The sequence below is a fragment of the Falco cherrug genome, chromosome 5, assembly GCF_023634085.1.
Source record: "Falco cherrug isolate bFalChe1 chromosome 5, bFalChe1.pri, whole genome shotgun sequence".
Classification (NCBI taxonomy): Eukaryota; Metazoa; Chordata; class Aves; order Falconiformes; family Falconidae; genus Falco; species Falco cherrug.
The window spans coordinates 59,386,661-59,405,806 of record NC_073701.1 but is presented as its reverse complement, the minus strand read 5'-3'; the positions used below and the strand labels follow the sequence as shown (position 1 = coordinate 59,405,806).

General features: G+C 38.9%; 1 protein-coding gene across 7 annotated transcripts in view; it reads left to right on the top strand.

Moving 5' to 3' along the window:
• The window catches only part of KCNC2 (potassium voltage-gated channel subfamily C member 2), a 104,550-nt gene that overhangs the window by 81,215 nt on the left and 4,189 nt on the right, over nucleotides 1-19,146 (top strand). For 5 of the 7 annotated variants that reach the window (XR_008732522.1, XM_055712271.1, XM_055712270.1 and 2 more), the window contains exons 3-4: nucleotides 12,933-13,863; nucleotides 16,273-16,440. Coding sequence is in view for 6 of the 7 variants with exons in the window: in XM_055712271.1 (XP_055568246.1) it covers nucleotides 12,933-13,863; nucleotides 16,273-16,440 (1,099 nt within the window). In the remaining variant the exon portion in view is untranslated. The remainder of the gene's footprint in view (nucleotides 1-12,932; nucleotides 13,864-16,272; nucleotides 16,441-19,146) is intronic. The other 2 variants (XM_055712274.1, XM_055712275.1) reach the window with 1 other exon arrangement.

The window sequence follows — 19,146 nt, the reverse complement described above, 5'->3', positions numbered from 1 at the left end:
TTCTACTATTGATTTTTCATAAGTAAGCTATTAAAGTAAGTTAAATAAATGGGGCTTAGAATCACAAGAAAAAAGATAAAGATGTTTATTTTCTGAATAACTGTTATACCTCTGAAAGAGATGAGTGGTCATAAAAAGAACAGTGCAGCAGACATTTGCTTTCCCTGGCAAATTGGGAAGGCTGCTTCTGAAGCTGCTGGATTAGGATGAATGCTCTTGTCCGTCTCAGCACCTGGCTCTGAGGTAATATATACTATGTGGATTGGCAGGTTTGACACAGGAATTCCTTCCTCAGTTTTCCTGAGGTCCCAAGGTAAGTCCCATATGGTTCTCCTCTTTGGCACTAGCAAGCTCCCACTCATCAATAACAAGGTCTTGGATAAAGAAGTCTTCAGCAGGATGATAGTCCGTGTGCAACATCACTGGTATTTGTCATTGTTCTAATTAGTCCAGCTCTGAGTATACGGATTAGTGTCAGTCCCCAGGGCAAACTGGTGATAAAGCTCTAAGAGAATGTTTAAGCTAAATAACGCTGGCCATGCGGATGCTATCAAATAATAAGAATACATTTGAAATGGTGTGGTACGTGGCTTCAATGCTAATGCTTGCAATGGCAATAGCTCAGAACATAATCTATGTATTAAATAAATGTGTAAATTGGATTTGGAAATATTCATGGGGACAGAGGGTTGGAGGAGCCTCTTGGGTCTAAGTCCAATTCTCTGCTATCAGGCCCAGTGTCATATAATCCCTCTCATAAACTTGTGTAATATTTTCATATGCTTAAACATGCTTCTCCCAGGATCTAGAGGAGGGACTTGAACTATCTTTCATCTCAGTTCAAGTGTCTGCTTTGAATAAGGCAGGAATGAAACCTGAACGTCACAGCTGTCTGAGTAGCCTAATAACTGTTTTACTAGTGGCTTTTCTCTTTCTTTCCTTTCTCAATCCAATTGAACTGTCACTTCTGCATTCCTGGAGACAAGGGTAAATAGAATTGCAATGTGTTTAAAACTGCAAGTAAGCTGCATATATTTTTAATTATTTTTATGAAAACCAGCAAGAGTCTGGACAACTGGTTGACCAATGTGTTTTTTAGCACCATGGAGCTAAAAGATAGATCTGAAAAAACAATGTGTATATATGAACTAGTGTTGTCTGGAGTGATGTGCTCAATTCCTGAGGGTCTGGATAAGCCTAGCTGACTACTGTTGCAATGAATAATTCACTGTCTCTAAATTTAGCTTTGATCTATGTGATTGTGTTGTGAGCTTGAAACATATTCATATACACCATGCATAGGAGCTTTAACCTTCCCCCTCTCATAAAAATGCCCTTCTGACCTCAAACTCTTCTCAAAGTCCATCACTCTCTCAGCTGTACCAGAATGTTAGGGTGCACAGTTCATCAATTCAGTTATCTCAAAGATTTTTAAAAAAATCTTTTCAGAGGCTCCTCTGAGATCATGGAGGAGTTCCAAGGACACTGTCTTGTCTGGCCTAGGAAAAGGTTAAAGCTGAGATACTGTTTTATTTTATAGACTGTCCAGTGATTTAACTAGAAAAGCAGAAATCTTCCTCTGAAGAGGAACTATTTTAATTTTGTCAGATAGTAGATCTGTTTAAGGTCAGCATTTATCCTATGCTCCCTTCTGCTTTCCTGGCATGTAGCTGATGGGGGGGAGGAAGCCTTCAGCCTCAAAGTGAGGCCAGGTTTGGAGGAAGAAGTAATACCTTTCATTAAACCAGTAATTTGGTTGGAAAAAGCAGATGAATTTGCAGGCACATGTGCCCTTCAGATTTATGTATTAAAAAGTCACAGAAACCACACAGGGAGAGTATACTGGCATAAAAATCCTGATGAGGTTGTCAGCAGAAGCAGAAAAGATACCTGAGAGTGGCTGGACCAGGAGACCATGGGGTGGTATCAGTGCTGGAGCAGAAGGAAAATGAAGTTGCTTTTGGAGATGGGAATCAGGAAGGTGGTTGTGATGTATGTCAGAGAAGAAGGCCTTGAAGATCCTCCACAATTGTGGAGAGAAGGTAGAAAGATACAGAGATTGAGACTAGGAAGAAAACAGGGTTGTCTGAGCAAACAGCCTGGACAAAGAGCCAGGGTAGCATGTGAAGTGAAGGCTGAGGCAGGAGGAGGTCCACTGAAAGAGGGGAAGTGCATCAGCTCAGGAGAGAGAGCTGTGTATGAAAATAAGGAATGACTGGAGGTATAGGACCTGGATTACAAAAAAACCATAAGAACAAGTTGCTCAGGAGAAGAGGAAAGTTTGGGATCCAGTTGTAAACCTGAGGAATAGAGCTGGAGTTGAGAAAGGGAATGAAGGACAGGGAAGAGACAGTACCAGGGCAGGAGCACACTGGAGTCTGAAATGCAGTAAGGAGCAAGCTATGGACACATGGGGAATAAAATCTGTACTCCCTAGAGGATGTTCCTGTCAGAACCAAAGAGCTTGAGACTGCTGAATCTCAGCACTGTGTGCTCTACCACGTGTCAGTTAAACTTCTTGTTGCTGGCAACCCTGCTAGTGCAAATGGCAGAGGAGTTTCATCTACTGGATTGTAACTGTGACAATTCCTGTAAGAATCCATAGGATGAAGTTTCTGTGTTCATCATTTGCTTTTATTGAATTTAGATTACTCCACAAAACCTGCTGCTGTGGAAGCTCGTCATCAAGACTACCATACCAAGCAACTATGATTTAGGTAATGCCATAGTCTAGGTAGCCTATTCATTATGTTTTTGCTTTCCCCCAACTGATTTGCAATCATGAAACAAGGTTACCAGTTAATATCAACTGTATTGTGTTACTGTGGTGTAGGTATGAAAAATTAAACCAATGCTGCTTTATTAGTGTAAGAAAGAAAGAGCTTCCAGTCAAAAGAGACCTGGTAGTCAGCTATTTGAAGGCTCTGCATACGCATGTTTTTGGAGTATCCTGGAAATGGCTCTGTCCCTTCCATTTTTGAGAAGCAGTGGGAAGTCACAGGTCTGGAAAACTCATAAATAATTCCAGCATGTTTTGATTAGGTTTGGAATGGCCCAAAAAAAATTATATGGTTTGGTTATAAGGCTTCTCTGATGAAAGCTAAGATGGGCTCTATTAGAAATCTTAATGGTTATCAAGCCTCAAAATCTTAGTTTTCTAAATCACCCAAGTGTAATTTTAAATTAGGCCATCAGACTTGTTTTGAGTGAGAGAAAAAGTAGACATAAATGAGCCTGAGTGCTTAAGTGAGACAGAGATGATAGGGCTGAAAATGTTTCTGTAATTTTAATGGACATGAGATTTATGTACTAGGCAAACTACATTATAATAGAATTTTCATGAATTTGTCTTAAGAATTCCTCTCTTTTCTCCATTTGTCTGCATGGGTGTGAAAGTCTATTAATAGTAAATAGTATTATACTGAAGGGTTTTTTTTTACCGGTTTTGACCCGTTGAGCCAAATGAAACCTTCTCATGATAAATGAAGTGCAGAAAGACAGTTGCTGCCTGTGTAGTATTTCAAGTTGCCAGGTCCCAGAGCTTAATCTCTGCTGTAATGGTGTGAACAGTGGGTAGTCTAGGGAAAGAAAACAAAGCACACAGAGGGGCTAATTTGGCACAGCATGTAAATTTGGGATTGGCTTAAATAGGTCATTCAGAATATGCTTTTCTTCAGCCTTTCAGAGGCTTCTTTTTGGAAGATGCTCTTTTAGTTATAAGAAGCCTCTGAATGTCTGATAGCAGACCCAGAATATGGACTGGGAATTCTTTTTCTCCCCTTTGCCTTGATGCCAAGAAGAACATTCATTGCATTTTTTCAGCCGCTGGAAATATTTTGCCTGTTTGATTTATAGCAGTTTTTAATGAATGAGTGTCAGTGGTTTGCTTATCAGGCTGTGTAACCATGCAGACCTTTTCAATAAGGCAAGGTCAAAGCAAGCCTTGCTGATGCCTTTTTAAAAAAATGATTGCTAGAATATAAATGCCAAGTATGGTTAAAAAAAATCAGCACAACTGGCGGTAAAACCTAAAATATTGCTGCGATAGTCACTGCTCAGAAAGATCACAAGTGAAACAAGCTTGATAAATTCAAGGGGATGGGAAAAGGAAGCTTCTGGAGGCAGCATAATTGCTTTTCAAGCAGTTCTGCTGAGTCTTCAGGAGGAAAAAAAAAGACAGTGGGATATATATTGTGTGTCGGTATGATGGTTTGACTTAGCAGCTCAATGGGACAACAAAGTCAGATGATTATGATTTGTCTAGTGGGAAATGGCACTGGTCATTTAGGAAATTAGTAGTTTCCTTGGATGTGAGGCAACCAGGGATAGAGTATCAGGGAATGTCCTGGGCAGCAGGTCAATCCTGTCCTGGGGACTCCCAGTGCATGAAGTGTGGCCCTGCCACTGGAACACATTGTCACATCTTCTTTCCAGTTCCTCAGCAGTGAAAAAGTTTTCCCTGCTAAACAGCAGAACATGTGTCTATATCAGGGTAGGTTTGTAAATCAGTTTTGAGTCCTTTGAGAAGATATATGTCACTTAAATGCAATTAAAATGCAGCATAATTTTTAACTTTTTTTTTTTTTATGATCTGCTTTAAATGTAGACATGCCTAAGATTTGTTGGGTTGAGTATGTATCTGGGTCAGGCTGGTGTCAGGCTGCTGATTTACCTGACAGCTGAATTAGAGTGACTTAATTGTAGACCTGGATTTCTGAATATGAAAAGAAGCATTCATAACCTTTTTATTTGTGCTCCAGCTGGTAATGAAAGACAACTGCTTTGTAAAACTGTAACAAATGGGAAAAGAATGAGCAAGCAAGAGAACATTTGTGCTCCCACTACTACGTACAGATGGTAGCCAGTCTGAGCTGTAAATACTTTCCCACTATAAATCTATGCATAGTATATTACTTATAGGCTGTTCTTAAACAATATATCAATAAAATTGTATTGATATATAGATTTTTTTCATTCAACTATGATTATGTGTAGAATTGTAGCAGCAGAATGTTAACTGTTAAATTGAATGCCAAGTAATGTTAGCAGGAGAGAGTACAAATGAGGAAGAACTGTACTGGGGTTTTGAAAAGAGTAGACAACTTTCACAGGATGAAAACAAAAACACATTCTACCAACTGTGGCTTGATGTTGGTTGAGAAATTATAATGTCCAGAGCTTCCCAATTAGGATGCTAAGGCTGGGCTGTTAAATCTTTATGTAGACATTTAAAAAACAGCTTAATGCTGACATTCCGCCTTATCCCCCCGAAAGAGAATGAGTGACAGATTTTGAGAGTCATTAAATTGGTCTCAATGCCTGATACCTCATGTATCATGTTTTTGTTTTTCCTTTGAAGATTTATGTAAAACGCTGTGTCTGTATCCATCCCTTAATCTTTGGAGAGTGATAATGTGAGAGATTATGATTTATGAGTGATGAAGCAAACTGATAGCATATTTGCCTTGAGTTTACATTTTAAATGCCAGTAGTTTGGTTAGTAGCTACTGGCAGTATTTGGTTTCCTTACTCAGTATACCCAGATGCAATGCACTGAAAATGCTTCACACCAAAAAAACATATGTGACGGTTTTTTGGGTTTTTTTCTTCGTGAAATGAAATGTTCCAAGGGGAGCTTATAGCTAAGGAAGAATAGCAACTTTGAGTCGTGAAGAAACAGATGATCTGTTTGGTGAGATAATTTAAATTTCACCGCACAGAACGTTAAACCATATAGAGAGTTAGGGTCATCACAAGAGCTCATTCTGAAATCACATGATGATGTTGGTAATCTTCTGATAGCTAGATGAAATTAAGCAAAGGGAAAAAAATCTATTGTGTTAAAATCAGAAAAGAGGACAATTGTCAAATCTAAACCCAGACACAACTCTCCTTAAAGCTGGAAGTGATGCCCAAATCTGTGATTTCATTCCAATGTTAGTTGACGCTCATTAGAGTGAAGTATGCCGTGTAGTTTAAAAATGCAGTTTCTTTTTCTGCTTAAGTAACATCCATAGTTGAATCATATTTCCATTGAACACCCAAATCTTTTACATTGAATTTTTAGGGTTTTTTGTTTTATATGACTAAGCAACTATAAAACTAGATTTAAAGATCAGCATTGCAAGTTAGTTATGACTGGAAACTGGACGTGACATTGGCTTTGTTCCCTGTTTGGCTGCATCTCACTCCGAGAAGACTAGGGCTTTCCACAAAGTAACGGGGGTTTGACTTTCTGGAAGAATAAAAAAGGCTTGTGGAGAGTATTATGGAACAAATATATGGAAGATTTACAGGAACAAAGACTTTTCTTTGCTGAACCTTGAGAGAAAAAAAAAGTCAGAGTATAACGTTTATGGTGGGAATATTTAATTTGGTATAACCCCTTATAACTGTCTTATTCTAAAAAATAGCATTGATCACTGAGTCTTTAGAGTACATATGAAGAAAAACTGTAAAATAGAGTCTTCTGATGAATATATCTGACTAAATATTTGTAGTCAGTGAGATTAGATGTGTTTAATGCATAGATCAGCTTGCCTCTAGTGGTGAGAGGGCTAGTAAGAGGAAGAAACTGAATCAATAATTTTTTCAAATAATTTGTACCATATTCTGAACTATGAAAAGATGAGGCTTAAGCTAACAGATGTGGACCGACATCACTGGAAATAATTTTTAAATCTTGAAAATATGGAAATTTATTTTTGATTTTTCAAAATAAGTATAGTATTAAAAAAAGTACATCTTTCCTTTTAAGTATGTTGTTATCCAACAGAAAAGTTGCTCTGTTTTGAGGGTTGTGTTCAGCATGAATGATCTGTTGGGCAAGCAAAGAGCTGATGACTGTGGAAACTCCCCTACTGCTGTTTTGGTCAGGAAGAGTTAAGTCATTCAGTAACCTCATCTTTCGTAATGAAAGAAGTATTTTGGTTTCAATACTGAGCAAGCTTCCAAAGCTGATTTGTTTAAAAAATAAAACACAATCTCTTTTCTGTGACCATCTCCCTATAGTTGTATTTTTAGTCTACAAAGTGTGGTGGGGAAGATTACTGGGTGTTTTAAATTGTTTTAAATTCCAGCCACATGCATGTATCAAGTCTCATAATGTGCCTGTGAAGATATTTATTTAAAGTAACATTGTAATCTTTTTTTCTTTAAAGGCGATTCTGTACCTGCATTAAAGAATATTAAATGTTGTATTTCCAAGGGCTTATTAAATATTCAGTAGTTTTCTTTTTCTGTAGTCAAGTGTGTCAAGGGCAAACCTTCTAAGTACTGGAACGAGAGTCAAATGAACTAACTGAACCTTAAAAGCTGCTATTGAATACTCATGTTAAAAAATATGCATTGCACAGTGAGGGGAGTTGAAGGAGGAGGTGTTGAGATCCAGCCCCAGAACAAGTTGTATCCAGACGGGATACAGATTCTTTCTGGGAAAATACTGAAATATTGTGAGAGATTTTATTCAAAACTTAACTATGAAACAAGAAGTAAGGGTGACTGTGGCTACCAACAGTTAACTGTGTATTAACTTCCTCACTATGACTCATCCATCTTGGAATACTAAATAATGTGTAGAAATAGCCTGTTTTAAGGGTGCGGGATCAACAGATAGAGCGTATCTTGAATGCAGAGTAGTAAGAGTCTGATTTTGTGAATATGAGTAATACACCTGAGCATGAGGATTGATTTCTAGCTCTGATGCTCTTTTATTTGGGCTGTGTCTAAACTGATAAACTTAGAATTGACTCCATCACAGGACAGCAAGTCATGCAATCAGTCCTATGTCTTGGTCTGTGTTGGAAAGGAAATTTGGGCAGGTTGGTTAGAGGTGAGCCACAGCATCTTCTGACCAGGTGCCTTTTCGTACCGTGAAATCCAGACATGGCCTACAAGACTGTTGTCAGGTCATTTACAGCCACAATTTTTAAAGGGACAATTTCTTCAAGGCACTATAGGAGCTATGTGCAAGTTAAAACATAACATTGGACACACAGAAGTTCTGACCATCCACAGACTGTTCGATTTACAGTCCTAGAATTGGTTGTAATTTTTGAAATTGCTTTAAACTCTGAGCAACTCAGTTCCCCATGGGACACTGAATTCAAAATAGGAACCATAATGTTTCCTACTTCCAGTGAGTTATATGCAGGCATCTGACACTTGCTTTAGATTTATGTGCTTCATTAAAACTGAGGTTGTAGATGATTAATCCAGTTACCGTGAACATTAGCAGGACTCAGCAACAGAGCTTGGCTGGTGATCCCATCAACTAGGGAGCTAGAATCTGTACCAAAATTGACTGAAATGTGATGCTGACACACATGAACAAAATTGGGTGCACACTGTCTTCAAAATGTGAGCAGAGGGAATCAGCAGCCTACTGAGAGCTTTAACTACTTAATGAGGAACATTCTGCATGCTGCCTATTGCATACTGAACTTTTTGTAACTTTTAACTGCTCTGTTCTGGCAAAAATGGGCAGAACATTTTAATTCAATTTGTATTAATTCCCATTTTGAAAAAGGCTGGCCTGGTGGCCCTGAAGTGTCTGAACAACCATTCTCACACTTACAAAATTGTTGTCCCTGAGGGGAAAAAAGAAAACCTAAATGAAGAAAGATAATTGTATCTCTTCCATTGAAGCAAACAAGAAACAACTAGTTTTAAAGAATTTTAAGAAATGAGAAAGGGATTGTGATTATTTGTATCTTACTTGAAAATTTTTCTTCAACTTTTTTTCCAAAGAGTTTGAAGCCGTGTGCTTGGGCCACAATCTTTGTGTGAAAAAAGGGATTCAATTAAGCTGTTTCGCTGTATACCAAGGCTGAATTTGTCTTGTAACTAATCAAACCCTGAGTTTGCAGAACTTCACAGTGAAAGAAAGATTGCTAATGATTCAAATGAAAAATTGTCCCTTGCTGTGACCTTTCTGAAATGCTGATCAAGCTAACTCCTTTTATATTTGTGTGCTTCAGAAAAAGAAAAAAGAAACTGAAACCATAAAGTTGCTTGTGGTACCCCAGTTATTGTCGACATTAGCAGGACTGAGGAATAGAACTTGGTTGGTCCCATCCACCAGAGAATGTGGGAGTTTGGATCTGTAACGACTGTCTGAAATGTAGTGCTTGCCCACATGAACAGAAATGGATGTGTTTTCAGAGGCTCATTACCTTCAAAATGAGAGAGACGGAATTAGGATGAAGCAGAAAGCACTGAGTGACGATAGCACATGACTTAATTTCATTTTTATCATTACAACTGCTCTCTTTTCAACTCATTGCCTAGTATTATGTAGTGTAAAACTAAAGAAGTATCTGTGTTAATGTAAATCCCTAAGCATTTTTCTTTGACTGATAACATGTTCCTTCTTGCATTGGCCATTCATTTTCTTCTTGCATGTTCTCTGAACCCTCTGACTGTTGCAGTAACTTCGTAGGTCTTCTTGTGTATGAGGTTTCATCATGCCTAGGTGCTGTGTAAGCTCTGTCCAGAATGTCCTGATTCAAGGAATTTACAGTTTAAAAATGCAACAAGACATAAAGGAATGAGGGTCTTTGCTCAAAATCAGTGATGTATATGCTATCACGTGCATGGCAAGATATACATTTCATTGTTTTACATTGCTCTGAAAGGAAATTACAGGATTATCAAGAAATCTGTCACCAGATTAATAGTTTTTTCTTGCCTTTGCTTTAACCTTTGAGAAATGATTGCCTTTAGGATAACAGAGTAGGATACTCAGCGGCTTTTGGAAATGATTGAATGGCTTTCTCCTTTAGGGGATAACAAAGCACCGTTGAATGTAGGAGCACAGTTAAAAACTTTCATCTTTGCCAGCTGCTGCATGCCAAGTGCAGTGTGGCCTTTCACAATGTCAGTGTTGAGCAAAATAGTAATAAATAGCTTGTCAGGCAGTTCTACCTGTAGTTAATCCCTTGGTATTTGGCATTTTTTCAGAAAGGATCTGAACCAGAATGGACTCTCTTTCTGAAACACAGCCCAGAAACAGGTGCTAATTATTTACCTACTGTTAGATTAAGGGCATTATTGAATACACGCTCAATCCTTATTATAGCAGAATTGTTGGTAAATTTTAGTTTGGCCAGGTTGAATGTAATTTCCTGTTCTTTTCAGACAAAAAAAAGTTCACAGTTGTCTGAAATCCCCAAAGTGTTGCTGTTGAAGAGGTTGCCCAATATTTTATCTATTACAAGTTCCCACCCACATTGCAAACTACAGTGCTGACTTTGCTTCAGTGATCCTCAGTCTTCAGAGATTTGTTTGCTTTTTCCCTCCTTCACTGTGTAGAAGGATGCTGGAGGATGCTCTAGGAGCCTCCCAAGGGTCGTTCTTAGCCCACCAGTAGCTTAGTGTGATAAATATCCATTTTATGGAGAAGTTTTGCAAAGATCTGCTGAGATTAAATCACTTAGGTTATATAAATCTGGTTGTATTTGCTGACTCTAGTTGTCTCACACAAGATTGTGGTTTTTTTATATATGTTGGTGTCTGTTGTTTGGACTCAATGAGCTATGAACGTGCAGTTTTGTTGTTAAGGCAAAGGCAGAAAAGCCTTTTCGGTAAAAATAAGCCAGGCAGCGTAGGATTGTTTGCTTAGCTTGTGACTAGAAGTTCACACTGGATGATGAGTGTTCAGCTTGGTCCCTGAGTCAGTCTTTTCTGAAAGATAGCAGATTTAGGGTGTTTGTAATTGAGGGGCTTGGGGTAATAACTTTGTTTCATGGAGGAAAGAAAGCCATAAACAAGCTGCAAATCTCTGATATAGGTAGACATATGGGGGTTTTTGATTGATAGATAGATATATCCTGTGACTCTGAATATAATAAATTTTCCAGACCCGCATTGCAAATTTAAACTTGTTTCTCAGAATAAAAGCAATTCTGTCTAACTGTTGCGGAGAAAACATTTTGTTGTCTCACAAATGGTCTGTTAGAAAAACACAACCATTCAGTATTGTACCAGCCTAAATGAACTCCACATAATACTAAATCTGAGTGCTAATACTGAATTTGGTGATTTAGTACCAAGATACCCGAAGTACACAAAATCACTTTTGCTGCAATGTTGCAGCCTGGATTAAAGTGACATAACAGAGGCATTCTTGCGTATGAGTGCTGTTCTGTCTTCCCTGCAACTAGATTTTTTCAATGAGATTCAAGATTTTGGTGTAGTAACATAGCAGCATCCTGCTGCTGTATTTTCTCTTGCCTGTACCACTCAAACCCGGACTGTGAGCTGCCTTTTCCAGTGAGGTGGTAGCAGCGGATATGATATTTGTTTCTACTTGCTGGGCTTCTTTAAGATGCTCAATTTCAGGTTGGGAATTAATGGATTGAAAGAGTGATACACTGTGTGGTCTGTAAGTAGTATTAAGGGAAACATAAAATACATCATTTATTTACTAAAATAAATAATACTAAAAAGGATGAAGAGCCTGCCTTAAGTTCTGAGATCCCTATCATATATTTTTGTTTTACTAGCAAGTAACAGTTTAAAATTATAAAAATCCAAAGCCAAAAGGGTTAGTCATTTGCTGCCATTTTGAAAGAAAGGTATTTCTTTCTTGATACTACACAATGATCAACTTTCAAGTGGCTAGGTATGTGAGGAAGCACATAAGCACTAGGTATTTTCAAAAACTTGTTTAGGTATCTTTTTGTCTCTTTGGGCCCCTAACACCTTCGAAAATCTTCGAGTCTTTAGAGAGGTTTTTTTCAGGATAATACTGGCTATAAAATGTCTATTAAGCTGAAAATCCAGAATAACAAACACATTGATAACATGTTATAAATCCTGGCTCAGGGAGCAATTTAAACACATCATGTATTCATGTACCACACTATTGCTGCTGGAGTGCTAATATGGTGGTAATGTATTGTCCCTTAAAAGAAGTTAACCTTTGCACCAAAGGAACAACTGCCCTCAAAACACCTTTCCATTTGGTGTGTTTTACTGGGTGGAAGAAAATTTATCTCCCACTCCAGCTGTTTGGCTTAGTGTTAGTGTTTTTGAGATCCTGTCCTGGACATTCTCTTTTCTTCAGTGCTTGACTGTGGTGACTGAGTTGAAGATCGGGCTGTAAATGTGTTTTAAGTCCTTAACAATCCTCTGTGAGGGCTGCCTCCAGGTTATTTAACTGTATTTTATCTATTCATGTGCCTTCACTAGAACTAAATTTGTATTTCCCTATTTGTTCAGATTGTCCTGGATTTGTAATTACATAGCAGGATTGTGGATTCCAACACACTGGCAAAGCTCTGCCACCACAGTGAGAGAGGTTCTGCCAGGTTTACTCTTAGTCCTGCCTGAGAGTGTGAGTGATGGGTGACTCTGAAGATAACAGGCTGTGCAACCAAGTCTACCTGTAACACAGAAGGCATGTTCTATCAGTAAATATCCTGTAATTGTGAGTCATTGAACATCCAAAGGAAACCCAGTGTTTGGATCTGTTCCTAGGACCCTCTGAGGTGCCCTTCAGGCCAGGTGTGCATTCCTGATCTGTAATCTCAAGACCATTGGGGTCAACCCTATTTACCACTATGTGAGAAGTAGGCAGCCTTAAATCTTGCTGTAGTGGGTGTGTATGGCGGCTGTGTGTAAGGTATCTTGACAGCTGAGTGGAATTCAGATGATTCAGCACAGATTAAAGAATTTGTTGACACTTTCTTAACAAGTTGTAGCCTGTCCTGGTGTCCATCACCAAGACTTTCCCTGCTCCTGGACTCCCGGCCCACGTGCCAGAGCTGTCTGCTGCTCTCCTCTGGCCTAGATGCAAAGTTTTATGCATACAAATTTGTGAATCATTTGGGGATGAATCAGTAAAAGATTTGTAAAGATCACTGACATTATTAGTATTAATGTGAAGAGCTGTGCAGTTCTGATGTCTCTTTTCCCTCTTCTTGTTTCAGTTCATCGCCTTTGCCTCTTTATTCTTCATCCTAGTTTCAATCACGACCTTTTGCCTGGAAACACATGAGGCTTTCAATACTATTATAAACAAAACCGAGCAGGTTGTCAACGGGACAGAAACTGGGCCACAGTATGAAATTGAGACAGATCCTGCCCTGACGTATGTGGAAGGAGTCTGTGTGGTATGGTTTACATTTGAATTTTTAGTACGTGTTGTTTTTTCCCCCAACAAACTTGAATTTATCAAAAACCTCTTGAATATCATTGACTTTGTGGCCATCCTGCCCTTTTACCTAGAAGTGGGCCTGAGCGGGCTCTCCTCTAAAGCTGCTAAGGACGTGCTTGGTTTCCTCAGGGTGGTAAGGTTCGTGAGGATCCTACGAATCTTCAAGCTCACCCGGCACTTTGTGGGCCTCAGGGTGCTGGGCCACACTCTGCGAGCCAGCACCAATGAGTTTTTGCTGCTGATAATATTCCTGGCACTCGGTGTTTTGATATTTGCCACCATGATTTACTACGCAGAGCGGGTGGGAGCCCAGCCTAATGACCCATCAGCGAGTGAGCACACACAGTTCAAAAATATCCCTATCGGCTTCTGGTGGGCTGTGGTCACCATGACCACCCTGGGATACGGGGATATGTATCCACGGACTTGGTCGGGCATGCTGGTGGGAGCCCTGTGCGCGCTGGCGGGGGTGCTCACCATAGCCATGCCCGTGCCTGTGATAGTTAACAATTTTGGGATGTACTACTCCCTGGCCATGGCAAAGCAGAAGCTCCCGAGGAAGCGGAAGAAGCACATCCCTCCTGCTCCTCAAGCCAGCTCGCCCACCTTCTGCAAGACAGACTTGAACATGGCCTGCAATAGCACACAGGGTGACATCTGCTTGGGCAAGGACAACCAGCTGATGGAGCACAACAGATCATCAGGTAAGACCCCACTGGAAATGCATGTCCTCTGAAAACACTTTATAGACCAGTATGTTCGGTAGGGGTCAGAAAGCAGTCAGTCTTTCTGCCAGGAGGAGACGTAGCTCCCACCCTTCTCCCCTCCAGTGTTTGCGTGTGTCAGTCTCATAGAGGACAAAATAGGTATAGCAATGTTCCCAAACCTCTATGTAGCTGGTCTATACAGTTTTGCTTGCTCCGTTGAGAATGCTTTCCTGCTGATGATATCAACCTTTTCTTTTGCCTGTTGTTTGTTGCGTTGTATGGATGTTTCTTGTTTTTCTGCATGACTGTGACTATTTGAGTAGCCACCGTGTCCCACCCTGTTGGACTCCATGGTGTTTTGCCTCAGTGTCTGTCTCTGGTGTCAGCTTTGCCTGTGCCACATCGTGGCCTGTTAAGCAAGATCCTCCAAAGAAGCAGTCATTTAAAAGGAGCAGGTGCTTTACATCAAAAGCCCAGCACTCAAAGGAAATAAGAAGAAATTATCTTTCTAGCTTGCTTTCCATTTGGCATTCTGCTTCCCTGGCTAGAAGAACCTCCTTCATCTGTGCTAGATGAGACATTGCATGATATTTACTATTAATTGAATGATAATAGCATAGCTGATGTAAAATATCTCACAAAAAATGAAAATGACAGCCCCTAGCAATATCATCGTTATTAGTGTTGGGTTTTGTGATTTATATTAACTTATTTGTTAGAGTTCCAAATGATGGATAAGGAATATTTTGTGCTAATCGCTGTGAAAATGCATATCAAATAGCAGCCTCTGCCCCTCCAAGCCACTGCCCCATATTCCATATATCTTCACATTAAAGAGTAAATTTTATCTTAGTATAGTTAAAACAAATTTTTTAGCAGAAAGGATTTTTTTTTGTTTGTTCCTTGAATGTATTTATTCTTAGGCCAAGCACAATCTGATTACAAAGTGCCCATACTAGTCATTAGACTCCTGTTGGAAAGCTGCTAAAGAATAATAAGAGCAAAACCACCCATGACTGGTGTCATTCAGTAATTGAAATCTGTTTTTGTAAAAAGAAGACTCTGGAAAATCAGTCTCTGAACTCTATCCATCTTGGTCTGTTGCTCTGTTACTGAATAGCATTTATGTTCAAAGCAGCTCGGGTTCAGTCTCTGAGTGAGTGTTCACAGACAAAGTTGACACAGCTTTTTGAACATCCTAAATATATTTAAGAGGATGGAAACCCTTGAAAGGACTCACATTGAGGGTGGAATACAGTTAGTTTTATAGTGCTTTGGCTGATACACACTTTCAGACATCTTTAAAGTGTTAATGATAACAGCTTTTTCATGCCATCAGGTTCTATTAAAGGTATTCCAGAATCAAGGAGACTCAGTGTGATCAGACCAAAGAGACACTTTTCTGTGTCCGCAGCTTTACTTACAAGGTGTTATAATCCTTGAAGTTAGGGAGAAAGCAGATATGCAAAAAGGAGCCATTTAAAGTGTTAACTTTCTCTTCAGTAATGCCACTGCATTCATATCGTGCACTGTAGCTTTATTTCTGGTAGAGAATGTTCTTAGAGCCACTAGGAATTCTGTGCAAAACTTCAAGGCTGTATATAGCTCCTTGCATTACCAGTTCAGAAAAACACATGCTCGGGTTTAAATGCAAAGGTAAAGCTGTAGTCAATAATATGCCATTACCTGTTATGTGCTGTACCGAGCAGAGATTTTTTTCTTGAAGTGTGGCCTGAATCTGAAATAGTACATAATTTTAAAAGAGTCCTTTAGGAGTGCCAAATCAGGAGAGGTAAGAGTTTTGCTGTTTGACAAAATGAGCTACAGAGACCAAAGACAGCATTTAATGTTGGATACTTATGATGACAAGCAGTGTGTGTTAAGTATAGAAATGAACGCTAAGTGTGTTATTAAACAGGTTTTAGTGCCAAATGTTGAAAGTTTAACCCTCATGGGGGAGGGGTTGTCTTTAAAATACGCTAAAAAACATATTCTAAGTAAAAATTACTAACATGACCTCTTGTTTAGCAAAAAGGGTAGTGAAAAAAGTAAATACTTGTTTGAAATATCCAAGGCTGACTGTGCTCTGAAAAATTACAGTCCATAATAGGCTACTAACTGAGCCTTGATTTGATTATTTCTGATTTTGTGTTAGTTTAGTATAACTTTATATGAGATTTAAAAGGAGAAGAGGAAAGTCAAAAGATCATTTGTTCTTGAATAAAAGATATACTCTTTGCTATTTTGTACTGATTAATGGTGCATTGCAATCTTGTTTTCTTCTAATGATTTACCTTATAACTATTTTTTGAGTGATGGGAATATCCGGCATTCAGCATAAGCTCTTTGTGATGTCTCATTTCCTCATTCATTATTGTCTGTAAATGGGCATGGTGCTTTAACCAGTGTTATCAGGTGAAGACAGTGCAGGAAGTGAGCAGCCACTCTCACCTGGTGAAAGGCTCCCTCCCATCAGACGCTCTAGTACAAGAGACAAAAACAGAAGAGGGGGAACATGTTTCCTACTGACAACAGGTGATTACACGTGTGCTACTGATGGAGGGATCAGGAAAGGTATGGACTTCTTTCATTAGATCATAAAAGGTTACTCAGCAATGTGCTTGTGAAAAGCAATCTTAAAGCAAGATGATGTGCAAAATGCTCTTAGGAGAAAGACTGTACTCACAATGTATCTTTTCTCTTTATGCATAGTCATTCTTTTCCTGCTTTCCTTTTAGAAATACCTACCTCCTTTAGTCTTCACAAAATGTGCTTGATGTTGGACCCTCATTTCACTTGTGTCTTCATTTGTCTGTTGCCTTTAACAGAAAAGTCTGCAATTCAGACCTTGCTCATTCAACCACTCATCAGTCAATACCACTTGTCATTCTAAAAGACAAATTTGTCTAAAAGACAAATAAAAACAAAATAATTTAATAACTTTGGTCTGCACTTAACAGTAAAAATTACAGCTGAATAAATTACACTGAAAAGGTTGAAATGTCAGAAGTAAGCAACGTTTTTGTTCTGAACACAACAAAGCATATCATATGAGGAGCTATTTAATTTCATTCAAAGAAAAGTTTGAGTTTATAGTGCCACAAAATGTTTCCTCATTGTTATACACCACTGCTGCTAAAAGGTGCCTGTCTACCCCAACCAGAATTCAGCCACAGTAAACAATGTTTGCGAGGCGCTAAAAATGCCTTTCTAGTTATTCAGCCTCTTCAGATCTGATTACTCACTCACTGTTCAGTAGGATTGGGTTCCCCAGGCGAAGTCTGCAAAACCTTCTGTCGCTATACGTATCACCAATGTGACTGATAGTGCGGCTAGCACATCAGGCTACAGCTGGCTGTGGCCGCAAAACTAACCTCAGGGCATAGCCCCAAAATAGCAGTGCCAGTGGTAGTCTTGCGATTTCCTCAGATAAGAATTGCTTTGGTTTCTTGGCAAATTGTGTCATTCCAACAGGTTTCACATTCCCGAGTGCTGATGTGCAGTCATTCATCTCGGAGTTTATGTGCAGTACCCATGTGGAACTGGACAATTTTGGCTGAGATTTTTCTGTGCCCCCTGCCCGCCCCCCCTCCTTTTTTTTTTTTTTTTTTTCCCACATTTCAGGAGCATGAGCTCGGTAGGTAAAACCTGTGAATGCAAATACACAACCAGAGTTCAATGTATATAGTATTTGTAAAAAATATTATTGTCTCTATGCTCCTGTATTCCCATATATAATGTTTAGATTAAATGGGACTTCACTGCAAACTTGTTTTTGCACAGATTTATGACACTTTCCACTGAGCATCTATCTCACGCTCCCTTCTCCACAACTAGGATCATTTAAAATATCTTTAATGGTAAGAGTCCTCCTTTTTGAGGAGGTCAGTAACACCTGAATAAGGCAGATTGCCGTGGCATCTTGTAAGATAAGCTTCTTGACTTGTTTTAGGAATGTTAGTATAAATATTTCAGTGCTGTTTGCTTGGCCATGACCATAATTAGAGCAGATCACATATATTTAGTTAGTAAACCCCACATTTTATACTGGAACCATGTGAACATTTTGATTTCAAAATCTAGATTCAAAAGAAAATTGTTTCATAGTTTTTACTAGGGAAATGGGGCTTCAGAGTGCAGAATTGACTGTTTCTCAGTGAGGAATGTGCTCTTTGACTGGCTGTGGTGATAACCTTAGTCTAGGCTAAAATGTTTTAGCTACTGGATTTCAATTTTTTTTTATACAGTGTGGGGAATTTAGCTCATAAGCAGAAAACATCTTCAAGTAGCATCCAAATGGTTTTGAATACTTGAACTTAATTCACACATCAAGTCTACTGCTTTTTCATTTTATTTTTTTCCTTTCTTTTGGTACATCCTTCTTGTTTGGTTGGTTCCTGGATTGGTTATTTTGGTTGTGTTCAATGATCATTTATTCTGAGCTTTTTTGCATTAACACCTTATCTCTATCTCTAAGATGTTATTGATTCAGCGCTGATCCAAACCCCACTAAAATAGCTGGAAGGTACCAATTTTGGATCGTGCTTCTATATCTATTCATCTTGTGTATCTGGTTTTCATTTTTTAGGAGTTCCTGTTTTCTTTAGCATCTTTATCATCTTCCTCTAACAGTTCTTTGCTTTTATCATTAGAAAAGTAGCAGGAAAAATATTTTAAAAAAATACTTTCCTAGTTTCTGTGTAAAAAAGCTACCTGCTTTGTAGGGGGTGGGGGGGGGTGTTTTGGGCTAAGCTTTATGTTTATAGGGGAGGTGAAGTATAGACACTAGCATTGTGCTTCCCCTCAATTCTTCTTTCAAACATGATTCTTTCTAACCTGTGTAAATATCGATAAAAACTCAGAAACTGGAGGCTGTTTATGAAATGTATCAGAAGTCTGTGAAGCATCACAGTCTAGCCTGCCCTTGCAATCTGGAGAGAACATTGCACAATGTTTTAGCAGACATGTGGTTATACATTTGCTTTAAGTATAGTTTTACTGTATGCAGTTCTCAGTAAGTAAGAAGTATGTTAGTTGTCATTAGGAGAGAACCTAAGATACGATTTTTCCTGAAGATGCTAACAAATGATTGTTATCTGGAGATCTGGAATTTGAGCCAGTAACTATTTCAATAAGAAAAACAAAAAATGTCTGCTGACATCCCATGTAATGTTTAGGTGTATTGTCACTGACGTTTTACGGTTTCTGTGGGAAAAGACTCAGTATTTCACTGTAAGCGATTTGTACCTGAATGTCTTAACCTGACAAATGACATGCATG